Genomic DNA, 24383 nt, shown 5'->3' with positions numbered 1-24383 from the left:
TCCTAGTTTGAAGAATGTAAATTGGCATTAGCATGTTTGTTTGTGTGTGTGTTCCAGTGGCCTATGTCACAAAGCAGGATTAAGCTAGATAAATTTAAATTTAGTTTTAGCGAACCCTGAATTTGCGGTACCAGTAAAGTGGATAAGCTTTCATCGGGATTCCTCGCCATAGTAACATACGCTAATCGGCTAATCTGCTCTGGGGCAGGTTATGCTCCCGAAAAGAGTTCTCATACTGGACCAATCAGCTGTGAGCAAAGTGACAGTCACTTCCCCCAGTATCTCTAACTCCAATTTAAAGTGCACTTCAATGAGACAAATTTAGAAATTTACAAAATAAGCTATTTATGATCATTTTTATTGCAAGAAATATATTTTTGGCAGTCTTGCATTTGTTTAAAAACACTTTAATTTTTTCCCCACAATGGCCATAAAATATGTATGAATAAATAAACCTAAAATAATTATATAATTTCAAGTAAGTTATTAATACATTATCAATAACGATCAAAGGACTTTAAAATATAAAAACTGAATCACTCCACAATATACTGTAAATATATCAGAAAAGTGTGAATGCCACCCAAATCCCTTCTTATTAAGATTTGCTGGCAGAGATGCCATGAACATACAGTATTTCACTTAAAGTTCAATAAAAGCACACTAGCACACCAAATATGTCTTTATTGTGTCTTATGTTGTTTGAAAGAAAGAACAAATAAGTCTTTATTATTGCATACCATGTACTCATTTTCCAATTGCTCACGTTTTTATCATTCGATCGTGTATTAATGTCTAATAGTATTAAATGATTTTAAAGGTGCTATATGTAAGATTTACAACAAGCGTTTGAAATGGGTACTGCAGTCCAAATTCAAAATATTGGAGAGTTGTCTGCTCCGCCCCAGACTCGAAGCTCATGCGGGTTGCCAGAAAGAGGACACGCAACAGGACTCCAATATTTATCCTTGTTTTACTACGCCTCTGGTCATGGCGGTTTTTAGACGGATGGCGAGGCTTTTTAGGTCGGGTGGAATCTGTTATCTCTGATCCAGTTCGTTTCCTGGCTTCCACGCAGCATTGTTTACCTGCAAACTTGTTCAAATCTGGCAACCCGGCGGTGTCTAAATACTATTGGTGAGTGGGCAGTGGGCGGGATCACACAGGCCAAAACATAAACAGAAATTCCTGCCCGGAATGGAAACTTCAAAGTAGAATATACAGCATTGTTATCGGAGAAGACAGTATTTCAACTTAGCATGTTTGCTAATTTTCTAATGACATATTATGGTCATTTTATGATTTAGTACAGTAAAAATATTACACATAGCACCTTTAAGTTAGTAATTTAAATGAATACTAAAGCTTTTCATTAATTTTTTTTTAATTATTATTATTATTTCAAATCAAGGTATTAAACTTTTAAAATTACAAGCCTAGATGTACTTGTTGTGGACCTATATAAAGTTACTTTCACATCGATATATTATCTATTTTAATATTTTCATCACATTCAGATGTTTCTTCTTGCTGTGTAAATGCCTTTAAATTCTTTATCATTGACTAGTGATCCTCTGTGATGTGTGAATATATTAGAATGATTCATGATTTCATAGTGATTGTTCGTGATGTGTAAATGTGATTTGATTTATCATATTTTTTAACGTCCTCCTGTGCTGAGTTATAACTGTGTTTAAATTCTTAAAATGTACCATGATTTTTATATCTTATATCTGAACATCTTCAGTGGAGAAATAAATCTCGCTGACTCTCGCGAGATGTGACTCGCGCTGTCTCGCACGTGATTTGCTGTTCTTCATTTACATGAACGCGCACGTGCACTAATAATCATAACATCAGAATCAAACTCTGAATTGAACTGGCACGGAACTCTGGGGAACATGCATGTAGGCTCAACTCCATTGTCTCGGTGCAGGTGTGAAACGCCAGTGTGGAGATAAACAGTTGGCTGTCCAGAAAACAGTAATCCTGAACCATAACATCCTCTGCAATCCCCAGTGTCAAAACAAGATTGTGCAGCCATTGTGAATTCAAGAGAGGAAACCTGCAAAGCAGATTAAAGGGATAGTTCATCCAAAAAAAAAAAAAAAGGAACATTCTGTCAATATTTACTAACCATCGTGTTGATCACCTCATTAAAACATCTCCTCGTATGTAGCAGGCAATATTGGGAAACTGCATTAGTGAGAGTCCGTACAAGGCCTTGTTGATTTGGCTGCAATAAACTGACGAACAGTTAAACTGGCACGGAACTAGAGCTATTGTGAACCGCAGGAAGCTGACGATACAGACACGGTGTGGGGGTCTTTGGAAAGCAGCCGACAGGAGAATATTTACTGTCCCAAGCCCACATGAGAAAGGCAAGAGGACCTGAGAAATAGCCATAAAGAGTGGAAAAGTGACTACACCTACATACTTGAACACATTGTTATAGAGTATGTATTGTATGTCTTTATGTTCTAAAGATATATTATTATACTGCTCTAATTTGATGTTGTTGTTGTTGTTGTTGTTTTTTTTTTGTTTGTTTTTTTTTTTTTACTTACAGCTAAAACCTAAACAGCTATTAGGTGCACAAATTCAAAGGAAAATTTAGTAGACATATAGAAAAAAAATATTTTACCATTTAACCCTGTGAAGGCCAAATTTTAAAATAAATGAGCAAAAAAATTTTTTACCTTTCAGATGTTGTTGTAGGAGGCCTCTGATGCAGAAAAAAAAAAGTTTTTTAAAAGTTTTTACGTTTTACGGGCAGCAGAAATCCTGTATTTGTACTTGCATTGTCTGAACAAATATACAGAACAACTAAGTGTTCGTTGATTGCTTATGTATAGCCCCATAACTGTATATATCATGAATAATAATCACACAACAGTCATATATTTTATGAATTGTTATTTATTAATAAAAAAAATATAGGAAAACAGGAAAAAATGTTTTTACAAAACTGAACTTAGAATTAGTCCCAAAGTTCAGGCATGGTAGTCCCAAAGACAGTTCTTGTCCTCCAAAAAAACAAAGACGAACATTGCACTTGCAGCATAGAATATTGGTGTAGCCAGTTTTGCAGAGTCTGCAGCGTACTGGTTGTCTTCACTGGTAAATGTGCAGCCATGTCCCTGCACACGTCCACCGGGGGGTGTGCAGATGGCCTCTTAGCTGGGGTCCCATTTGGTTCACTCCCATCTGAGGACGGTCTCTTGTGAGCATTCAAAGGGCTCCTTGATGTCACCGTCTGTGTTACTGGGCTGCCACCGGCTGAAGATGGTCGCCCTCTCTTTGGTTTAATTGGAGTTGTGTTCACCTGAATTGGATTAGAACAGAATCAATTAAGATGTCAAAAATAAATTAAGATACAAGTCAGATATGTTATAAACAGTGAAATATTAAACATATTACAAACGGTAAATAGCAGAAATGCATTCTCACCAGGATAAGACAATCTGCTAGTTCTGCCTGAAACTGTCTCCTGTTCAGCATCTCTTTTGGCAAAATCTTGATTGCTTTGCAGTCTCGCTTGTAGAGGATCCAGGCGTTGATCACAGCGAGAATAATGGTGTGCCAGAAGATGTACAGGTACCACCGTTTCGATTTTATGCGGAACTTATATTTGGCAGCAAGTGAATCCAATAAATCAACACCTCCCATGAATTTGTTGTAAGTTCCCCCAATGTAAGGCCTCTCAACTTCAATGTAGGTTTTGGTGGCTTTGTCCCAGTGTTTAATTTTCTGCACAGGTTCTGGACCAGCAAAGGATGACACAAGTGTCACTGCCCTGTTGTCAAACCATTTGACAGCACAGATGTTGTGGTTCCCCTCGACTCTGAAGTCAAAGCTTCCTCTCCCACTCTTCTTCATGCTCTTCTCGTCTGCAGGTTACAGTTGGGTAGGCATACCTGTCTGGCTGTTCCCACGTAATGAATTCCACGACGAAGGAGCTGAACTACCAATGGGATGCAGGTGAAATAGTTGTCTGCATAGATTTTGTAGTTCTGCCCTTCTGGAAGCATGGAAGCAAGCTTCATCACAACATCTCCTGACAATCCAAGTTCAGATTTGGCTCGATGTCCATTGACACTGCCTTGGTACACCTCAAAATCACAGACCCAACTGTTTCTGACTAACAAACAAAGCCCAGGGCTAGTTCAATGTATTTTTGTTACAGACAAGATACAATTTCAAATACTGCAACCAGAAATTATTTACTGACTGATTCAATTCTGGCCTAAACTCAAATTTTAACAAAGAAAACACACATTCTCACAAGCCCCAGAATTATGCTACAACTATCCTCTAAAACATTCAAAAACATCCAGAACCTGTTTCTGACTAACAAACAAAGCCCAGAGCCAGTTCAATGTAATTTTTTACAACTAGAATGTAGTAATTTATTCAATTCAGGTCTAAATTCAAAATGTTAACAAAGAAAACACATTTAGAACTTAGTTGTAGTGAATAATTAAAGACATTATATCTCTATTAATATTAGTTTTCCATTTGGGCACATGTGAGAAATGCAATGTGCCCCCCCACCCATGAAAAAATGTTACCTGACTCAATAGCAATACAAATATAATAAGCTCAAAATCATTTTTTTAAACAAATTTCACAGTAGCTAAATATCTACATGTTGAACACATTGTAATAATCACAAAAAAAAAATAATAATAATAATAATATTTAATGCATTTTACTTACTTGAATCTTGAGCTATTCAATCCAATAAAAACCGGTTATGTTGCTCTGAGAAAGTTCGCAGCTTCGGGTCAGATGGTCCGGCACCTTTATACGTTTTAATGGCCAATAGGATTCAGAGGCGGACCAACATGACCCATTGATTATTTAGATGTGGTCTGAAAAAAACAAAAAAAACAAATATGTTTTTTTTTTTAGGATAGCTCAAAATAATTGTTGTAATATTACAACCAAAGGGTTAAATGTTGCAATTATTATTATTGTTGTTTATGATGTTGTTTTTATTAATATAAGATGAATATTGATAAAGTGGAACACTTAAGCTATTTGTGTGTATTCTCAATTACTAAAAATCACTGTTAAGTTCATCTTAAACTAGCGTGGGATGACATTGATGCAGCCATTTGGTTCATATTTTGAAAACAACGCCAATGGCAAGTTACTAGAAAGTGTCCCACTTTACCTTTATTCACCTTATAATTAATTTATTATGTATGTAATAATTCATTATGTTTTTATTGTTGTTGTCTAATTATTATATTGTCAAACAGCAGAAATAAAATAAAAAATATAATAAAAATTGGTTATGCATTTTGGTACATTTAAACATAAAAATAATCTGCATCAGTCATAAAAACAAAACAAAAAACAACAACATTGGTCAATCTCTAAAATTGACTTGCATGTATAGTTAAGGGCAGACAATACATTTCCATACACAACCAGCACTAAAGGTAGTGCTGCCATCTGGTGTTCAGTAGCACTCCATTCAAGAGTGTAAGTGAGGTTCCTAATTAGAATTTTCATGATCAAGATCGGAAGCTTTGAAGCTTTTGGAAACATGAGCAGAAATGGCTCTTTTTTTTAAAGTTACAGATTACAACTTTGTTGCCATGACGATGTCAACAAACCCTAAAACCCTAGAATTACTGTAAAAATGAAGATTTAAACAACTTTACAGCTCAAATAATATGAATTTTAACAGAAGAATTAACGTAAGTGCTTTTATAACATTATAAGCTTCACATTTCTGCCTTTAAACCCTCCAAAAATTGGCCACATTCACTTTCATTGTAAGTGCCTCACTGTAACCACGATTTCTTTTTTTTTTCTTTCTTTTTTTAAGGAAGGACGAGTTGAAATACATTTTTGTGGCAATTAATATTATGCCACAAATGCTGTCAATTGATCTTAACTTGTATTGATCCAGGAATATTCAGTTAACATCTCCTTTTGTGTTCCACAGAAGAAAGTCATACAGGTTTGAAACACCAAGAGGGTGCGTAAATGATAACAGAATTTTCACTACTGGGTGAACTACACTTAAAAAAGAACTCTTTGGCTGAACTTGATTCAATCATGACAGTGGTTCCACATGTTTGAGATTAGTTTTATTAAATTAAAATGACCATGTACTTTCAATTTAAATATTCCTATTAGAGTATACTTCAGTACTTCAGCTGCATCAAATAAACCCAGCCACATTTAAAACAACTCAAATGAAACTCTTTTAGTGATAGGCTAGCTAGTTACAGGAAATGTTAGCATGCTAAACACATGCTTCTGGGGAGCACTACTGAGTGCAACTCTGCTATGGTTAGCACAGCAATTGCTTAATGGATAAAGCATTATGTAGAATATTCCAAATGTATTGGTCCTCAACCTAGCCTAAAGCTCCACTCATCACATCGATGGTAACCCCCAAAACTACAAAATAACAAAAATTCTTCTAAATCTCAACATAACATAACAAAACATTAAACACTAACAAGTCTCCCCCTTTATATTAATCTTGCACAAAAACACATAAAATAACATTTCATTTTAACATTTACTCTCCCAGCCTAGACCCATGCAAAGCATGCTGGAAACAAGAAATCCTTTGCCCAGTTTCAGTTAATCAAATAAAAATATCCATGTTGTCCAAACACACATGGATTAAATAAAGCTGACAAAACACTTTCTTAGTTGAATCAGTTCAGTTAATTTAAAGGAGTCGTGACATGAAGAATCATATTTTCCTTGATATTTTAACATATAATAGGTCATTGTACTATAAAAACATACTGTAAGTTTTAGAACTTGGCTACATTGTGATGTCACAGTGTAGTGTAATTTGCATAGTTTCCACCTCCACAACATATGTCACTGACGCAGATGGTGAGTTGACAGAGACAGAAAGCGGCTGGGATACTGCAAATAGCCCTCTGAAGGACCCTAACTTTAGGAATGAGTGGCTAATTCAAACAAAGTTCCTGAACGCTTTATTTTGGGATTCATGGATGTATTCTTCCGAGAACCAAGGATTCAGGCTTTGCAAAGAAACTCGTATTGAAAAATGTAGCAGTGGCAACAATATTGGACACGACAGTCATTTTTTTGTTTGATATTTTAGGAATTGTATGGTCAGCTGTTTTTATCGCAAAATAAACCATGGTCATGACTTCACAGTGGATCGGATCATGCTTATTACATATTTCCTCACAAAACACTGATTTAAGATTAAAGGGATAGTTCACCAAAAATGAAAATACTCTCATTATTTACTCACCCTCATGCCATCTCAGATGTGTATGACTTTCTTTCATCTGCTGAACACAAACGAAGATTTTTAGAAGAATATTTCAGCTCTGTTGGTCCATACAATGCAAGTGAATGGTGATCTGACCTTTGTAGCTCCAAAAATCATATAAAGGAAACATAAAAGTAATCCATATGACTCCAGTGGTTTAATCCATATCTTAAGAAGCAGAATAATAGGTGTGAGTGAGAAACAGAACAATATTTAAGTCCTTTTTTAACTCTAAATCTCCACTTAAACACTCCACAAAATTAAACTTTACAGGTACCACATGCAGGGCAGTATTAGAGTGCTCCGGGACCCCAAGACTTACTGTACACGCCCTCCCGAGAACGTCAACGGGAGAATACCGTGACTTGGCCACCCCCTGGGAGTTCGGGGCCCCCCTTAAACCCCGGTAAGCCTGTGTGTTAATGCGGCCCTGACCATGTGTGACTTTCTGTTGTTAAAGTGAAAGTGGAGATTTAGAGTAAAAAAGGACATAAATATTTATCGGTTTCTCACCCACACCTATCATTTTACTTCTGAAGATAACGATTTAACCACTGGAGTCTTATGGATTACTTTTATGTTTCCTTTGTTATTTTTGGAGCTACAAAGGTCTGATCACCATTCACTTGCATTGTGAGGACCTGCAGAGCTCAGATATTTTTCTAAAATCATAATTTGTGTTCTGCAGAAGAAAGTCAGTGAGTAAATGATGAGAGAATTTTCATTTTGGAGTGAACTATCCCTTTAATGGTAACGGGTGCATATTGAAACCGGGAGATCAAACAGGGAAATCCCTGGGCCAACCATCCCTTACAATACTCTCCCTACAGCTTGATACACATTTATTAACCCTTCACATTCGCTGTCTATTTTCACTGTTTAAATGGTGTTATTTTATCAACAAATCTTGTATGCCTGATAATATTTTGGGAGAAAAAGTGTGACAATTTTGTTCAGTTTTCGGATGCACTCTATTTTACAGTAGGCTGCGTGTACTTTCAGTATACTTACAGTGCACAGTACTTACCCAAGAAAGTACTGAGTAATATTAGGCAACTACATGTACTTAATATGGGTTGAGGTTAGGTTTAGGGTTAGTACCTAGTAATTCCTGTACTTGTAATTATATAGTATGTAACTGTAGAACAGTACTATAGGAGTCGCAAGTTCGAATCCAGGGCGTGCTGAGTGACTCCAGTCAGGCTTCCTAAGGAACCAATTGGCCCGGTTGTTAGGGTGGGTAGACCTCCTCGCGGTCGCTATAATGTGGTTCTCGCTCTCGGTGGGGTGCGTGGTGAGTTGTGCGTGGATGCCGCAGAGAATAGCATGAAGCCTCCACATGTAACGCGCTCAACATGCCACGTGATAAGATGTGCGGATTGACGGTCTCAGACACGGAGGCAACTGAGATTCATAGTCTGCAACCAGGATTGAGGCGAGTCACTACGCCATCACGAGGATTTAGAGCGCATTGGGAATTGGGCATTCCAAATTGGGGAAAAAAGGGGAGAAAATCCCCAAAACAAAAACAAAACAATACTGTAAAATAAAGTGCTACCTAGTTTTCTAGTTATTACAGTCGAACAACTGCAGTAGTTTGATTGTGTGCTTTACATAAATTTGGACATATAGCTATCAATGATTGCCTGGACGGAGTGCTTATAGGGGATTTTGTAAATCGCTTTCAGGTTTTCTTGGAAAATACAGTTCCACACTTGTTATGTGGTCAAGTCAATATGTTCCACATTAAATAAAAACACAAAGCTCTGAGACAGACATAAACATTTTATTGTGAGAAACATTAACATAGTCCATCCAGAGCTCCGAAATTTATAGTCTCCCATGATCTTTAGTGGACGATCAACTCACATTTTACATATACAACATCTTTCCACACACTAAATAATACACAAAGCAGAGCTTCTAACAGATACATCAGATCATACAATTACATATCTGCCTCAGGCTTGCATAAGAAACAGAAAATTGGGCAGGCCATACATAAAAACATGGAAGATAATGAAGAACTGTGAGCTACAGGCCATTGCTTCTAGTAATAAAGGGCAACAGCAGTTGCACCCCTCTAATGGTTGTTATTGCATTTAAACCACAGAACTTTGGAGATAGTGTCCATGTGCATATTAAAGGCATTATTCATTTTAGTATATTACTTGTAGCCAAGTGCAAAGGGAGTCTTGTGCCCTGACAATTTAACCTCAACAGATATTTATCAAAGAAAATCTATTTTTTGACCTCTTTATGGATTTATGTAAACACTGTAATGCTTTAGCAAGGCCTTTTCACTGTTAATGTTCCATAATTTCATTAACAATGAAATCACTGGCAAAGCCTCAACATGAATAGCACAAAAATATGTTTTAAAGAGAAACATCATATATCACTGAAATATAAAACATTTGGAAACATGTCAGTATTCACATTTCCTGTGGTTCACAATAGCTCAACTGCCGTGCCAGTTTAAAGGTTCGTCAATTTACTGCAGACACCCTTTTCTCTTCCTTAGGGTCTCTCTTTATCTCTCTCACTAACTGCTTTCATACTACAAACCTTGCAGATCTGGCACGTTTCACTATAATGCACTAATGTCAATGTACCTGCATGTGAACACAATTTCTGCCAACTTATCACACGTTGTGGCTGTGTGTGAAGCCTGTTCTTTACACAGTGTGCTTCTTTCCAGAGTCAGTATTTTTATAATGGCTTTTATTTTTTCAAAATTCCTTAGCAAAGCCCCAAATACATTTTCTGAACTATAACTCTCATATTTTCATATCCATACATGATTCATGGTACCCTATGTCCTTACTGCCCCAGTACATTCACATGTCCTCATTAAATGACTATACTGTCAAAAATGATTCTTGACAGGCATATGCATTCTATCAGGCGATAGTATATGATTTATTTTCGTCCATCTAGCTGTAATGAGATCAATAAAGTAGCAGATTCAGCCAGTACATTTTTTAACAGCTTTTGGGCCTTTGGTGAGAAAATGATCATAATCATAAAGGAAGAGGACAAGACACATTTGCCTTCATTTTCTCCATTCCTGATCAGAATTTAGCTGTCAGTTGGCTCATTATACAGTACCTTTTGATCTCTGTAACTTGGCAACATCTGCCATTACCAAAGGAGTGAAATTATTTAAAATGTACCCCTTGTTCACTTAAGAGGGCTAGTTCACTCTAAGTCATCATTTAATTGCCCCTGTATGACTTTCTTTATTTCATGGAACACAAAGACAAAATAAGGGTGAGTAAATGATGACAGAATTATCATTTTTGGGTGAACTATCCCTTTAAATGTGCTATTAAGATTAAAGAAAGCTAACTAACATGATTCACATTTTAAAAAATTGTGTGTGTGTATATATATAAAGACAAATAACGGGGACATGAAAACGAACAGGAACTTCATTAAGCCAGATGGCCCAGTTCTACTCATGACCTCAAAAACCTATAAGGACTCCTACTTATCTAACAAATCTGTAAACAAGCTGCCAAATTTCTTCTCCAACCTTTCTCAGGTTATTAAGACCCAAAGAGCATGACACTCCCATGCCTATCTGTGGTTACACCCTGTACGGTTTTCCCTTAGGAGGCCCATTACTCACTACAAAGGCAAGCGAATTCTGGCACTCTATTTTTAGGATGTCTGTCCGCTTATTGTAAAACATTTCAATGTTTCCTACACAAATCTTGCCATAACTGGCTGTTTACAAAAGGCATTTCTGAAACATAAAATCATATATGGCTTTGGTATTTCTCCAGGGTTGCTGGTGGGGGAAAAAACGGAAGCTCTGAAAAACTTAGTAACAATTTTTGTCACTTTTCTAACAGTCAAGCATTTAATGACTGTGATATTATTACAGCATACAAATGAAATAAAAAGATAAATGTAAGGCAGCATGAAATTATTTCTGACAGTATGTAATGCAGTAACTATCTGATTTATTGGGGGGGGGACTCTGTGCTTTTTAAATGTGAAAGCCCTGAAAATGTTAGAGGGGCCTTGAGGCTGTATTTGAGTGGCTTTGATGATTTTGCTTGAGGATACAAATATTCCTTCTGTCACTTTAAATGTTTCATCCCAGAGATAGTGTAATAACTATCTCCTGCTGAGATATTAATATTTTCATTATCTGTTGGAGAGACTTCACCCCAGGTAGATGATGCCCCATGATGAGAAGTCTTCACATCAACTGGATTGTCAAACTAGGCTCTTCTTCAAATAGTTTTTCTAGAACTCCATAAGCCACCCTTTCTCAAACTTCATTACCTGATGAATGTGAGCAAATGTCTAGACTCACATCAGAACTACACAGTATTCACATAATCGTAACAGTTCAAAACCCAAAAATATAATTCTATTTCCTGAATGGTTCCATAACCTACTTTTTGGATTTAATGTATTATACATTTTCTATTGAATAAATTATGTTTCTGAATATTTTTCTGTCCTTGTTCAAAATCCAAAAAATCCATTCTTTACTCATTGTAAGTGTTCTCTGGCTCAAACAAAAAGTACAATAAAAGGAAGCCATGGAAATTGTCTCTTTATCCAGCCTGATCTCATGAAAATTATGTGACTGTGGCAACTTTTTTTTGAAAATTAAAAGATGTGGATCATTAAAATGTATTGCTGCAGTTTTGAGGTGAAATGTCCACTGAGGCGAGTTTAATATTCTCCCAAAAAGACAATGTTTTTAAGGTTAATGCTCTATGGAGTTTTAAATTAATAAAACCTACCTCCCTAACCTAAACCTTTAACCGAAACCTAACCAACAGCATTATTAAAAGCAAATGTGAGATGATATTTTTTAATGTATTTTTAAATGAACAAAACCAGTGTCCCTGCACTAAATGCTAATCTAAACAAAACCAATAGTGTGAGCAAATGTGAGGTGAACAAAACAGACATCCCTAAACCCGCCATCACACTAGCCGACTTTCTAGTGATTTTCAGATGTGAGCTTCATTTCCATAATCAGCCAGCCAGCGGCCAGTGGGTGAGAGACAGAGGGAGGTCGTTAATCCTCTGATCTGAATGTTTTCATCTGTGATCACACTCAGCTGCATATAACCACAAACACTGATTAATCCATAGTGATTCTTTCACCAAGCGTTTTTCCCCAACACTAAAATGACTAATGAAATCAGAAAGCGGAGACACTACAGTATGTTTTTATTGAATTTCTTAACTCACTGAAAGCTGCATATGGACATATGCGTTCTATGGCACGCCTTGAGGGGATAAACACATAAACACATTCACAAGTCCATAAATCACACCCTAAATCACTCTTTTACAAATGTTTATGCTCACGTGGTACTACTGTTGCTATTTCTGTGAGCTCCACGTGACATGGAATCAAAGAAAATTGTGGTGAGTTGGTATGTTTGTCATCTCTCCACCATTCTAAATCGGCAAGTGTGTCATACCTTAGACTGAAGAGAGCAACATCTCAGCAAAACAGTCTGCTTGTGTGACATTCTCGGCCAGAATTGGGTTGTTTGGAGTCTGCTAGTGTTGCACCGGCTTAACCTAAACCAGACACCTAAACCTAACTGATAAAGTCATAAAAACAAATGGCTGAATGGCTGAAGCAGCCACATCATGTCGTGGCACTTCTATGATACTTTGGGTTAATGTGTAAACTCTCATGGTTTGCTGGTCTCGAACCCCGGTCTTGTGAGTTCAAAGTCAGATGCTCAATCAGTTGTGCCACCGTGTAAGTTAGTTACATTTGAGTAAGACTGTAGTTGGTTATGTAATGCAAGCGTTATAATATATTGTCTTTCAAATCATGCATTATAGTAAGGGTTTCGATGTGATAAGATAGTATTGTGTGGGGAACAGAGCAAAAAATAACTATGAACTGTTAATATGCTGTTTTATTCATGATTTGTGTGAAAGTTAATAAAACTCATTGCTTGTTGTAATGCCTCTAGTATTTCTTTCACCAGAAAACTGCAGCGATACATAGAATGAGGCACTTAAAAGTGATTTTGCTCAAATTTAGTTATCATTAAGTTAAATATAACATTTAAGCCATGGCTAGTGACTGCATTTCAACATTACAAAGCTCAAATATGCTTGTAATAGATTTTTTTCAAGAACCATGTCAGATATTTTTTCAGTGGAAATTCAGATTCATATGGACAGTATACACAATCTTTTGCTCAACATCTCCATTCATGATCCTCAACATATGCAAAATGAGTCAAATACTACTGGCTCAGGTAACACCACTGCTTAAGAAACCCACACTAAATCCTGCACTTTTAGAAAACGAAAGACCTGTCTCTCTCCTCCCATTCATAGCGAAGACACTCGGAGTCGTGTTCAACCAAGTCTCATCTTTTCTCTAAAAGAACAACCTGCTAGACAGCAACCAGTCTGGCTTCAAAAGCAGACACTCTACTGAAACTGCCCTGCTGTCCGTTACTGAAGATCTGAGACTGACAAGAGCTTCATCCAAATTGTCTGTTCTCTTTCTGCTAGATCTGTCTGCTGGATTTGACACTGTAAACCACCACATTCTCCTGTCTACCCTCATGGCAAAGGGCATCACAGGAACTTTGCTCTGCTAGTTTGAGTCTTATCTCACAGGTAGGTTCTTCAGAGGGGAATGGTGTCTAAGTCCCACCAATTAGCTACTGGGGTACCCCAGGGTTCAGTACTTTGGCCCCTCCTCTTCTCCATATAAATGTCATCTCTGGGGTCTGTCATTCAGGCACATGGCTTTTCCTAACATTGCTACGCTGATGACACACAACTCTACCTCTCATTCCAGCGTGATGATCCTACGGTAGCTGCACGGATCTCAGCCTGCCTGGTAGACATCTCGTATTGGATGAAAGAACATCACCTCCAACTCAACCTCGCTAAAACCGAGCTTCTTGTGATTCCATCGAGCCCAGCATTTCAGCACAATTTCACCATTCAACTAGACTCATCAACGATCACACCATCCAAGACAGCCAGAAATCCTGGGGTTGTGTTTGACGATCAATTAAAACTTCACGGACCACATCGCAAGGACTGCCCGATCGTGCAGATTTGCTCTATACAACATCAGGAAAATCAGGCTCTTCCTATCTGAGCATGCCACACAACTCCTCGTCCAGGCACTTGTGCTATCCAGGCTGGACTTCTGGCAGACCTTCCTGCATGTACAGTCAAACCTCTGCAATTGATCCAGAATGCAGCAGCACAATTGGTCTTCAACTAGCCCAAAAGAACGCATGTCATGCCTCTCTTCATCAAACTGCACTGGCTGCCAATGGTTGCTTGCGTTAAGTTCAAGGCATTGATGCTTTCTTACAGAACAACCCCCTGCTCTGCACCCCCTTATCTACACTCACTACTTCAGGTCTACATGTCCTTCAGAAGTTTGCGTTCTGTGGGTGAACAGTGCCTCATAGTGCCATCTCAAAGAAGCAACAAAAAAAAAAATCACTGTCCAGGACTTTCACTTCAATCATTCCTCGTTGGTGGAATAACTTGCCAAACTCCACCCGATAAAAGCTGGTTCTCTAACATCCTTTAAAAAGCATCTAAAGACAAAGCTCTTCCGTGAACACTTGACCCAATCCCTTCAGCGCACTTCCTTCTTCTTATTAAAAATAAATAAATAAATAAATTATCTCATCCGCCTTGCTAGGGATACTTCTCTAAACAATTTTGAAACTTGTATTACAGCACTTGTGTTGCTACTGCCTCCCGAGGATGATTCGCTTCTGTTGTTCTCCTCATTTGTAAGTTGCTTTGGATAAAAAGTGTCTGCTAAATGAATAAATGTAAATGTAAATAACATTTGGTTCTATTTTTTCCAGGCTCAGAGCTTGAATTTTAAAACTGTCAATTTCCAAAATCTCTACTGTCCAGACTGTCAGATCAACCAAAGAGCCCTTTCTATATGGTAAAAATCCTACAACACTGCCAAAAAAAAAAAAAAAAAAAGGCAATCTATGGCAACAATGGCATCCAATCCATGTGAGACACCTCATCTAGCAAGTAAACAAGTAAGAGGGCAGTGTGTTTATAACAGTAGTTTTGAAAGCAACAGTTCACCCAAAAATGAAAATTCTGTCATAACTTGTGCATCCTTGTGTTATTCCAAATTTGACTTTCTTCCATGGAACACAAAAGGACATGTTAGGGATTGACAGCCTCAGTTGCCAATCACATTCATTGTATGAAAAAAAAGTAAACGTTCTTCAAATGTTCTCATGTTTCATGGAAGAATGAAAGTCATACAAGGTTGGAACAACATGAGGTTGAGTAAATGATGACAGAATTTTTATTTTTGGGTGAACTATCCCTATAAATTTCAACTAATTTTAAACACTGGAATCTAGAAAAACAGCCTGCTCTTTCCTTACATTGCCTTGTATACTCATAATATAATTTCTCACAGCCTCAGAACTGAATATAATGTTTTTAGACTGCAGGACAGAGAAGAGAATGGATTTGCAGTTTGGACGATAGCTCAGAATAAAAAATAATTTTTAATAATTTGGAAGACTGACAAAGCATTAGACAACGTTCATTAAGTCATTAAATAACAATGTGCTCTTTTTCTTTTCTTTTTCTTTTTTTTTTTTTTTAGAAAGCTTTGTAGCAGTTTTAAAGAGCCTAAATGTCATGCAATTAATCATAGACAAAACTGAGAGGAAAACAACAATCCCAAGACCTATCACAACAGGAAAAGCCTTTAAATAGTGCTTCGATTATAAAATCACTCACCATCATCATATAGAAAGTATGAACGGATACAACAAATGATTGTAATATGTCTGTGGAAAGAATTAGCTAACTACATTTCATGTATAGTATCAATTGGTGCTATACTCACTTGTGCTATCTTAGCCTGTGGGTTTTGAGAGTTATAAAAACAGCATTTATATCCATGAGTTAGCGCACTGGTATTCACAGTTGCAGTCCAGCCAAAGGAAGATAGACGGAATTATCCTTCTCAAATGTGTGCTATGAAGGTATGACAAGGTATGCTGCTTTGCACAACATATAACATGTTAAAACTTTAGTGTTTTTAGATGAATCACTCTTAACTCCTGTGTCCAACTGACCCAAAAATGAGAATTCTCTCATCATTTACTCACCCTCATGCCATCCCAGATGTGTAATACTTTCTTTCTTCTGTAGAACACAAATTATGATTTTAGAATGATATTTCAGCTCTGTCGGTCCATACAATGCAAGTGAATGGTGAACAGAATTCAAAGCTCCAAAAAGGCAGCATAAAAGTTATATGTACGACTACAGTGGTTAAATCCATGTCTTCAGAAGTGCTATGATAGGTGTGGGTGAGAAACTGATAACTTTTTAAGTCCTTTTTCACTATAAATCTCCACCTCTGACCAGCCTAGCCCAGTAGGTGGTGATATTCATGAAGAATGCGAACCGCCAAAAATCAAAAGAATAATATGGAAGTGAAAGTGGAGATTTACAGTAAAAAAGGACTATAATATTAATCTGTTTCTCACCCACACCTATTATATCGCTTCTGAAGACATGGATTTAACCACAAAGTAATATGGATTACTTTTATGATGCCTTCATGTGCTTGTTGGGGCTTTAAAGTTCTGGTCACCATTCACTTGCATTGTATGGACCTACAAAGCTGAGATATTCTTCAAAAAATCTTTGTTTGTATTCTGCAGAAGAAAAAGTCAAACACATCTAGGATGGAATTTGGGTGAATAAATGATGAGAGAATTTTCATTTTTGGGTAAACTAATCCTTTAATAAGAACAAAATAATATTGTACCTTTGGAATTCAAGTTAGAAAAAAAAAATATCTGTTCAATAAACATCATCAGAGAGACAAACATTTTGGAAGAGACATAAGTTGTGGCTTTTGTGTTAGATATGTCTCTTGCCTGTCAACCCTGAATAAACAAATTAAATGTACTTTATTATCTAAAACACAAGGCAACCCGCTGTGTTGTACTTTGTGCTCTCTCTAGAGGAGACGCTGTTGAACATTAGGTGGTTCAACAGCTCTCATGATCAAGTCAAACACTATGGTTAACCACGCAACAGTGCATGCAGGCCAGTGTATTTTGCCAGTAGTTTATAAATATGTGCATAATTACTGGAAATATCTACATCACTAAAAAACAATGGAAAAAAGTAAAAAGAGAAAAGTAGTAAACTACGCATTTTGGAATTGTGACATTCGAGGACTAAATAAAGCTAGTCTCTAAAGTGATCTATGGTTTTAAAAGGCAGTGTAAACCAAAGCAGTGCATCAACTCCACTGCAAAAAAACAAAACAAAAAAAAACAAGTACATCAACAAAGTATGGAAGCATAAGAACTGAATGTCGGGCAAACAGCGATCACACTTTCAGTATAAATTGTCTTTTAGTGGTGTTCAATGAGTAAAAAAAGCAGAGGAAGCAGGCACTAAATCTTTACTCCTCTTAACACCCAAAATAAACTGCATATGTGCCTATATTCACAACAGCGTTGAGTGACATGTTCAAAAATATTAAGGGTAGCACAATGGATTGATACATATTGCATGGACTTAAAAGAAGTCACATGATTGTAAAGTAATCTACACTTTTTGAAGTGTGATTAGAGGTGTGTCCCTCTATTCTCATTGCACGGTTTGGTATAAGTAACCTCTCTTATAGGCACTCAGTGGATAAAACGTAGCGACCACAAACTTGCCATCAAATGTTCGACCGGTCAGCAGTCTCTGGGCTTCTTTGGAGTCTCCGGCATTTGCATACTCCACAAACACCTGCCAAAAGAAGATGATAGAGTCTCGCTTCAAAAACTGAATGTCAAAGTATTGACTGAACTCCACTTTCAATCAATGATGTCTTCCTATCTACTAGATGCCCAGAAAAAAAAAACACATACAGCACAACCACTGTAATTTGGTTCATGAACAAATGTTTCTTTAAATAAATCTGTCAAAAAAAATAAAACTCACAATCCCACAGAGTATAAGTTAATGGTTTGAATCAATCTAATGAATCCTTAACTGAATGAATTCACTGAATCCGTCAGTACGTTTACAGTATTCACATCTAAATCACTTACTTAAAAGAAATAGTTCACCCAAAAATGAAAACTCTCATCATTTACTCACCCTAGTGCCATCCCAGATGTGTGTGACTTTCATTCTTCTGCTAAACACAAAGATTTTTAGAAGAATATTTCAGCTCTGTAGGTCCATTCAATGCAAGTGAATGGTGGCCGGAACGTTGAAGCTCAAAAAGCACATAAAGGCAGCATAAAAGTACTCCATACTACCCCAGTGGTTTAATCCATGTCTTCTGAAGCAATATCATAGGTGTGGGAGAGAAACAGATCAATGTTTAAGTCCTTTTTTTATTATAAATTCCCCTCCCTGCCCTGTAGGTGGCGATATGAATTGCCAAAACGAATGCGAATTGCCAAAAACAAAAGAAGAAGAACGAGAAAGTGTAAATGGAGACTTAAGAGTAAACAATGGAATTAAATATTGATCCGTTTCTCTCCCACACCAATCATATCACTTCTGAAGATATGGATTTAACCTCTGGAGTCTTATCGATTAGTTTTATGCCGCCTTTGTGTGCTTTTAGGAGTTTCAAAGTTCTGTCCACCACTCACTTGAATTGTATGGATCAACACACATTGTTTGCGTTCTGCAGAAGTAAGAAAGTCATACACATCTGGGATGGCATGTGGGTGAGTAAACGATGAGAGAATTTTTATTTTGGGGTGAACTATCCCTTTAAGAACAAGTTTTTATTACTTTCAGCAATGTCAGATAGAAATGAATCAAGAATTCATCCGTCAGGTGTTGTGTATTTAAGGTTCATGAGATTTATCGGTGTATATCGAAATAATAATTTTTAAGAAAAAACAGGAGGCAAAGTGAAATCTTATAATAAACAGTGTAAATGTAAAGTATTACATTGTAAAGCATATTTTACATTATTTATGACTGACAGTATGAATGACAAAAGATCTCCGTTTAGATATTAACATTTCAAAAGATATTAACATATTCTGTTAATAATATAGGTCAATTCTAATAATAAATATGGGTCTATATGCACATTCCAAAACGCAATGCTTCAATCTCACAGGATGAATTTGAGCAAAGGTTGACTGAGCAGATTCCATTATCACCAAACAATGATCTGATCTCCGATAGTGAAAATCAGCAGATAAAGCTAAAAGCCTCACCTGACCCTTGCCGGGATTCTCTTTTGGGATCAGTAAGGATACAACAGTGCCATACTTTTGGCATTCTTCTTTCATGTCCCCAATAATATCTAAAAAAGCCAAGAAATAAATGAGATTGCTAAAATTGTGCACATTGAGAAAAGCTCAGAAAAATACAATATTAAACAGCGCTACAATGTTTACCAAGTCAAAATAAAAACCGAAAAAAAAAACCTCACCATCATACTCATCCTCATTATATAGGTGACTATCATCTATTACATTTAGTAGTCTCAGGACAGGTGTAGGCAACAGAACCAAATCTTCAATATGTGGCGCTGAAACCCAAAGCAGTATCTCACTCACACAAAGTGTTACAGCAAACACCAGGCAATATTGACTATGTGTTTCCATTCTGAGCCATACAAACCAAAGGGAATGCTGAAGAAAGGGTTGATTAATGCAGTTTCAGCTGTGCTTCTGAGTTTAGGATCATTGTGAAGCATACTGGGAATGTAAAGAGACATATGACATACCTTAGCGCACCAATTTTAGTTGTGTAAGGAGTACTGTTATACGCTAGCGTGGTACATGTTTTTTAGTTTGTTTCCAACCTTTTGATCAGATCCCTCAAATGATAGACAGGTATAGCCGGGTAAACCGAAGCATTGCTTGAAAAGATATGATCTACTATTGCAGAACTGTTATCCTGGAGACATAACACAATGTCAGTGCACAAATAAGAAATGCCCTTTTCATTGGTTTGTAAGAAATCAGTTGCCTGGGACAACGGTCAATAATACAATTCAGCGCTGATTATACAAAAATGTCATTCTGGTTCTAGAATATTTAGATTCACAACTGCTCAGATTTCTACAGACCTTCCATTCCTGAGACTTGACAATTTGTTTCAGTTTGATTCCTGAGAACATCTCCAGAAGAATGATGCCCAGACTCCACATGTCCACAGCAGTTGTACAGCCAGAGTCGCCCTCCAGACCTGCCTGGGCCAGCGAGTTCTGCAGCTCAGCTTCAGGGGCCCGGTACCCATCCGTCTGAATGTACTTCACATCCTGCAATAAACAGACGAGGACCACACGTTTCACTGTAACTAGTATGTAACTAATGTGAATGAATTCTAAAAGCAAATCACACAAGTCGTTTAATGGCTGTTGTCTGAACTCCTCACCTGGTGTCCCTCTTTAAAGCTAAGGCCAAAGTCAATGAGCTTAAAGCACTCGTCATCAGCGCTCCAGAGAACATTGCGGGGCTTTAGGTCAGCATGCACATAGCCTTCTCTGTGCAGGAAGCTAAGAGCCTCCAAGACGTCACGGGCACAGTGCTGAATCAACCACATGGAGTGACCCTGATTACTTGCCCTGACCAGCAGTTCTGATACACTCACATCCAAAAGCTCTAGCAACAGGCAATTAGTGGCCACACCAAATGGGTTGTGATTGGTGAAAACTCCATATAAAGTCACTGCATGGAAAAAGAGAATGCCAAATGTTAGTGATCTAGACCAACAGCATATGGACTTTTAACCTTTACATGTTAATAGGTCATATTGTGATGCAATAACAGTGTTAAACTTTTAACCCTCCTATTGTATTCAGTCATTTTTGACCAAAACAAATTTCTTTAATAAAAATGGTTTCCTTTATCTGAGCAGTACAAGACTTGGTGACTTTTCCTCCATTTGCCATCTGAACATACAAAAGAAAAAATAGGGCTTGATTCGATAAGTCTAAGTGGTTGTGTTAAAAAAATAAAAAAAAGGCAACACCTTTGGTATCTGCGGTCAAAATTGACCAACCATTGAAAATGAATGGGAAAGACCAAAAAACATAGCAATTTTTTTTAATCTGTCAATTACAATCAATAAATCAGCTGCAATGCAGGAAAAACAAAAAACTAAAAAACAGACAGAAATTACAGGGTGAGACTTTAAAACATCCTCAGTGCAAAACTCACACCCACTCACACACACACACAAATTAACTAGTGAGACTCTAACACAGAGTTTTTTTGTTTTGTTTTTTTGTCCAAAAAAAAAAAAAAAACTAAAAAAACTAAAAATCAGTCACAATGCTAAACACACTCAGAAATGAAGGGGTGAGATGATTACAAACTCACAATGCAGAACACACACAGAGAGGGAGAGAAAACCATCAATAAGTGGAGCTCTACAGCCATCTTTTGGTCATTGTTGGCATTCCAAGTCATGTGATATTTTCACATGTGACACTTGAGTTTGTCAGCTATCTGACAAACTCACATGTTTAAAAAAACAAACAAAAAAAAAACAAATCTATAGTAATAATAATAATAATTATATATATATATATATATATATATATATATATATATATATATATATAATTTATCATGGAAATTGCAAAATATGTACTCTGATTTTTCTGTTTTATACTCTAATTGAACTTTCTGAATGTTGCAGTTCATTTCTGAATCTTGATGTTCATTTTCTTGACATTATTATGCATTTACTTTGAGTTATAAAATGTTTATGTTTGAAATAAATTATTGGTAGAAAAGTGCATATTTTGTGTCTTCTCTTTGTAACACCATGGTCAGGTTTGATTGCAAGCATAATGACATTAACTGACACTTCAAATCAAATTTAAAATGCTAAACTTTGACAAATAATAGTTTGATAATGTCTAAATATATCCAAATGCATATCTTGTGATAAAATATAACATTAGGTTACAACAAGCCATCAGACTACACAGTAGGTGGCTACAGCCATCTACTGGCTGTTACTGGCATGACATGGTTTTCAAGTCATGTTATTTATTTTTTGTTCACCAGATGGCAGCAATCTGCCTCCAATCTACTTATGTCACATTCTCATATATTCTTCGTTTCAACTTATTGAAATGTAGGTTCTGAATAATTAATGCTTTTATTTGTATAAATTTTTTTCCCCAAAAAATTGGCTTATTTATGCAAATTAATGGTGAAATGCACATGTAAATAAGATCAAAATAGCATAAAATCCCAAAAGAAATGCATAATTGTATTGCTCTTACTTCAGGGAACAAAAAATAGAATCGTTATCATCATCATAAAAAAAGGGTTCCACATCTAACACTTCCGGTCAAAAATCACCGCGAATACCAAAAGGAGCTGCCATTTTTCAACACCATAGGAGGATTAAAGGGATAGGTAACATCAAAATGAAAATCCTGCCATCATTTACTCACACTTATGTTGTTACATTAAACTCAGTATGACTTCTGAAGAACACAAAAGGATATGTTAGGCACAATGACAGTCTCAGTTACCATACACTTTTAATTGTATGGGGTGGGGGAAGATGAAAGTGAATGACTGAGACTAACAAACTGCCTAACATCTTATTTTGTGCCACATTGAAAAAGAAAGTCATCCAGGATTGGAACAATATGGGGGTGAGTAAATTATGACAATTTTAATTTTGGGGTGAATTGACGCGTTACTGTATAAATCTATGTTGTTTAGCCGTGGTTACCTATATTTTTATGTCCCTGAATGCTCTCCAGCACAGATCGTTCCTTGAGGTACCCGTAATCTCCACCCTGTGTGTCCAGCTGAAACTCCTTCACTGCAGCAAAACTCGTCCGGTCGGAGCTTACCCGGAACACCGAGGCCGAAACGCCCTGACCCAAACGAGCCTGCACGTTCCAGATCTCTCCAAAAATCTCAAATAACACCGGGTTCGTCTGCTGATCCACGACCCCTGGTGTCGCCGCCATCGTAGGCGTGTTGACATCTGGACTGGACATTTTTGTATTGGAGCATGAACTGCAAGCCATGAGTAATATTAGTGTACATCTAAATTAAACACCGTCACAACAAGTAGTGTTTGCTTCATTAGGAGAACGATAGGCTCAGTTTTTGCATGTTTGCCCTTTGCATAAACTTGCTTTTGCTAATATGATCTCAGCCTTTGCATATAACTCATCAGCAAGCCAAAGGTTACATCCAACTGCTGTAAAACATAGATTCAAACGCCATATTTTAAAGCGAACGCACAAATCTGTGCGATATGCAACAGTTGGATCCGAATTACCAAAGTGGCACCTCAAACATACAGCGGACCTCTTAAACTCAGTTTCGGAGCAAGTTGGAAAGTTGTTGCCACTGTTTTGATGGCCATGATAACGGAAACGACGTCAATGTGAAGCGCAAACTTGAAAGGTCGTGTCTAGAAAGGAACCCTCGTCCTGTCAAAGTCTCGCGAGAGTCGCATTTGCTATTAATATAGTTAGAGTAATATGTTTCGGTTTAGGGCTAGGGTTAATTTTTATGGGTAAAGGCAGGTGTGTGGTTACTGCGGGGCTTCAAATAAACAAAATAAACAGTGCATGAATGTCGCATGGGACTCTCGCGAGACTTTATCCAGACCGAGGTTTCCCTTCTACACATGGCCAAATACTTCCCGTAATCAGTTGCGTTTATACTAACATTTCCCCTTAATGATTAATCTTATTTCAGAAAATAGTAAGTGACTATCATTTACTGAACTGACATTCCACAGTCTTATTCTCAGTCTTAAAAAATAGCAGTTCCAAATGAATACACTGTATTTATACCGCGTGTAAATACTTGCATCTGAAAGTTTCGATTTCAAACAATTAAATGAGTAAATAGCAATAAACTAAATGTGTGTTTCTACTAAAAAAAACAAAAAACAATAAAGAAGTGGAATAGAAATTAATTGGTTTATTGCGTTATTATTTTCCCACCCTTCTTTCTACAAGCCCCGCCAGTGACCTCATCACTGTTGGCTACGGTTATGAACGACATTTCAACTATCCAATCACAGACTGCTTGGGGCCACTCGTCTTAGAAGGCGGGACTTGTCGGAATAA

The 24383-nt window shown here is 37.0% G+C and overlaps 1 protein-coding gene across 2 annotated transcripts; it reads right to left on the bottom strand.

Annotated features, from left to right (window-relative positions):
- Positions 1 to 4451: 4451 nt before the first annotated feature.
- On the bottom strand, positions 4452 to 24273 carry LOC127449456 (serine/threonine-protein kinase Kist-like). Of its 2 annotated transcripts, XM_051712883.1 has the most exons (9): positions 23021 to 24273; positions 20696 to 20988; positions 20388 to 20579; positions 20121 to 20215; positions 19937 to 20013; positions 19746 to 19844; positions 19528 to 19616; positions 18013 to 18085; positions 4452 to 4874 (listed from the first exon to the last, which is right to left on the bottom strand). In XM_051712883.1, the coding sequence occupies exons 1-9, from the start codon at positions 23322 to 23324 to the stop codon at positions 4864 to 4866; spliced, it is 1233 nt and encodes a 410-aa protein (XP_051568843.1). In that variant the 5' UTR covers positions 23325 to 24273; the 3' UTR covers positions 4452 to 4863. The 2 variants fall into 2 exon arrangements, with proteins under 2 accessions (XP_051568843.1, XP_051568842.1); XM_051712882.1 differs by lacking the exon at positions 4452 to 4874 and having other exon boundaries at positions 9059 to 18085.
- Positions 24274 to 24383: the final 110 nt, after the last annotated feature.

This window comes from Myxocyprinus asiaticus, chromosome 12 (assembly GCF_019703515.2).
Source record: "Myxocyprinus asiaticus isolate MX2 ecotype Aquarium Trade chromosome 12, UBuf_Myxa_2, whole genome shotgun sequence".
NCBI lineage: Eukaryota > Metazoa > Chordata > Actinopteri > Cypriniformes > Catostomidae > Myxocyprinus > Myxocyprinus asiaticus.
This window is presented reverse-complemented; position numbering and strand designations above follow the sequence as displayed.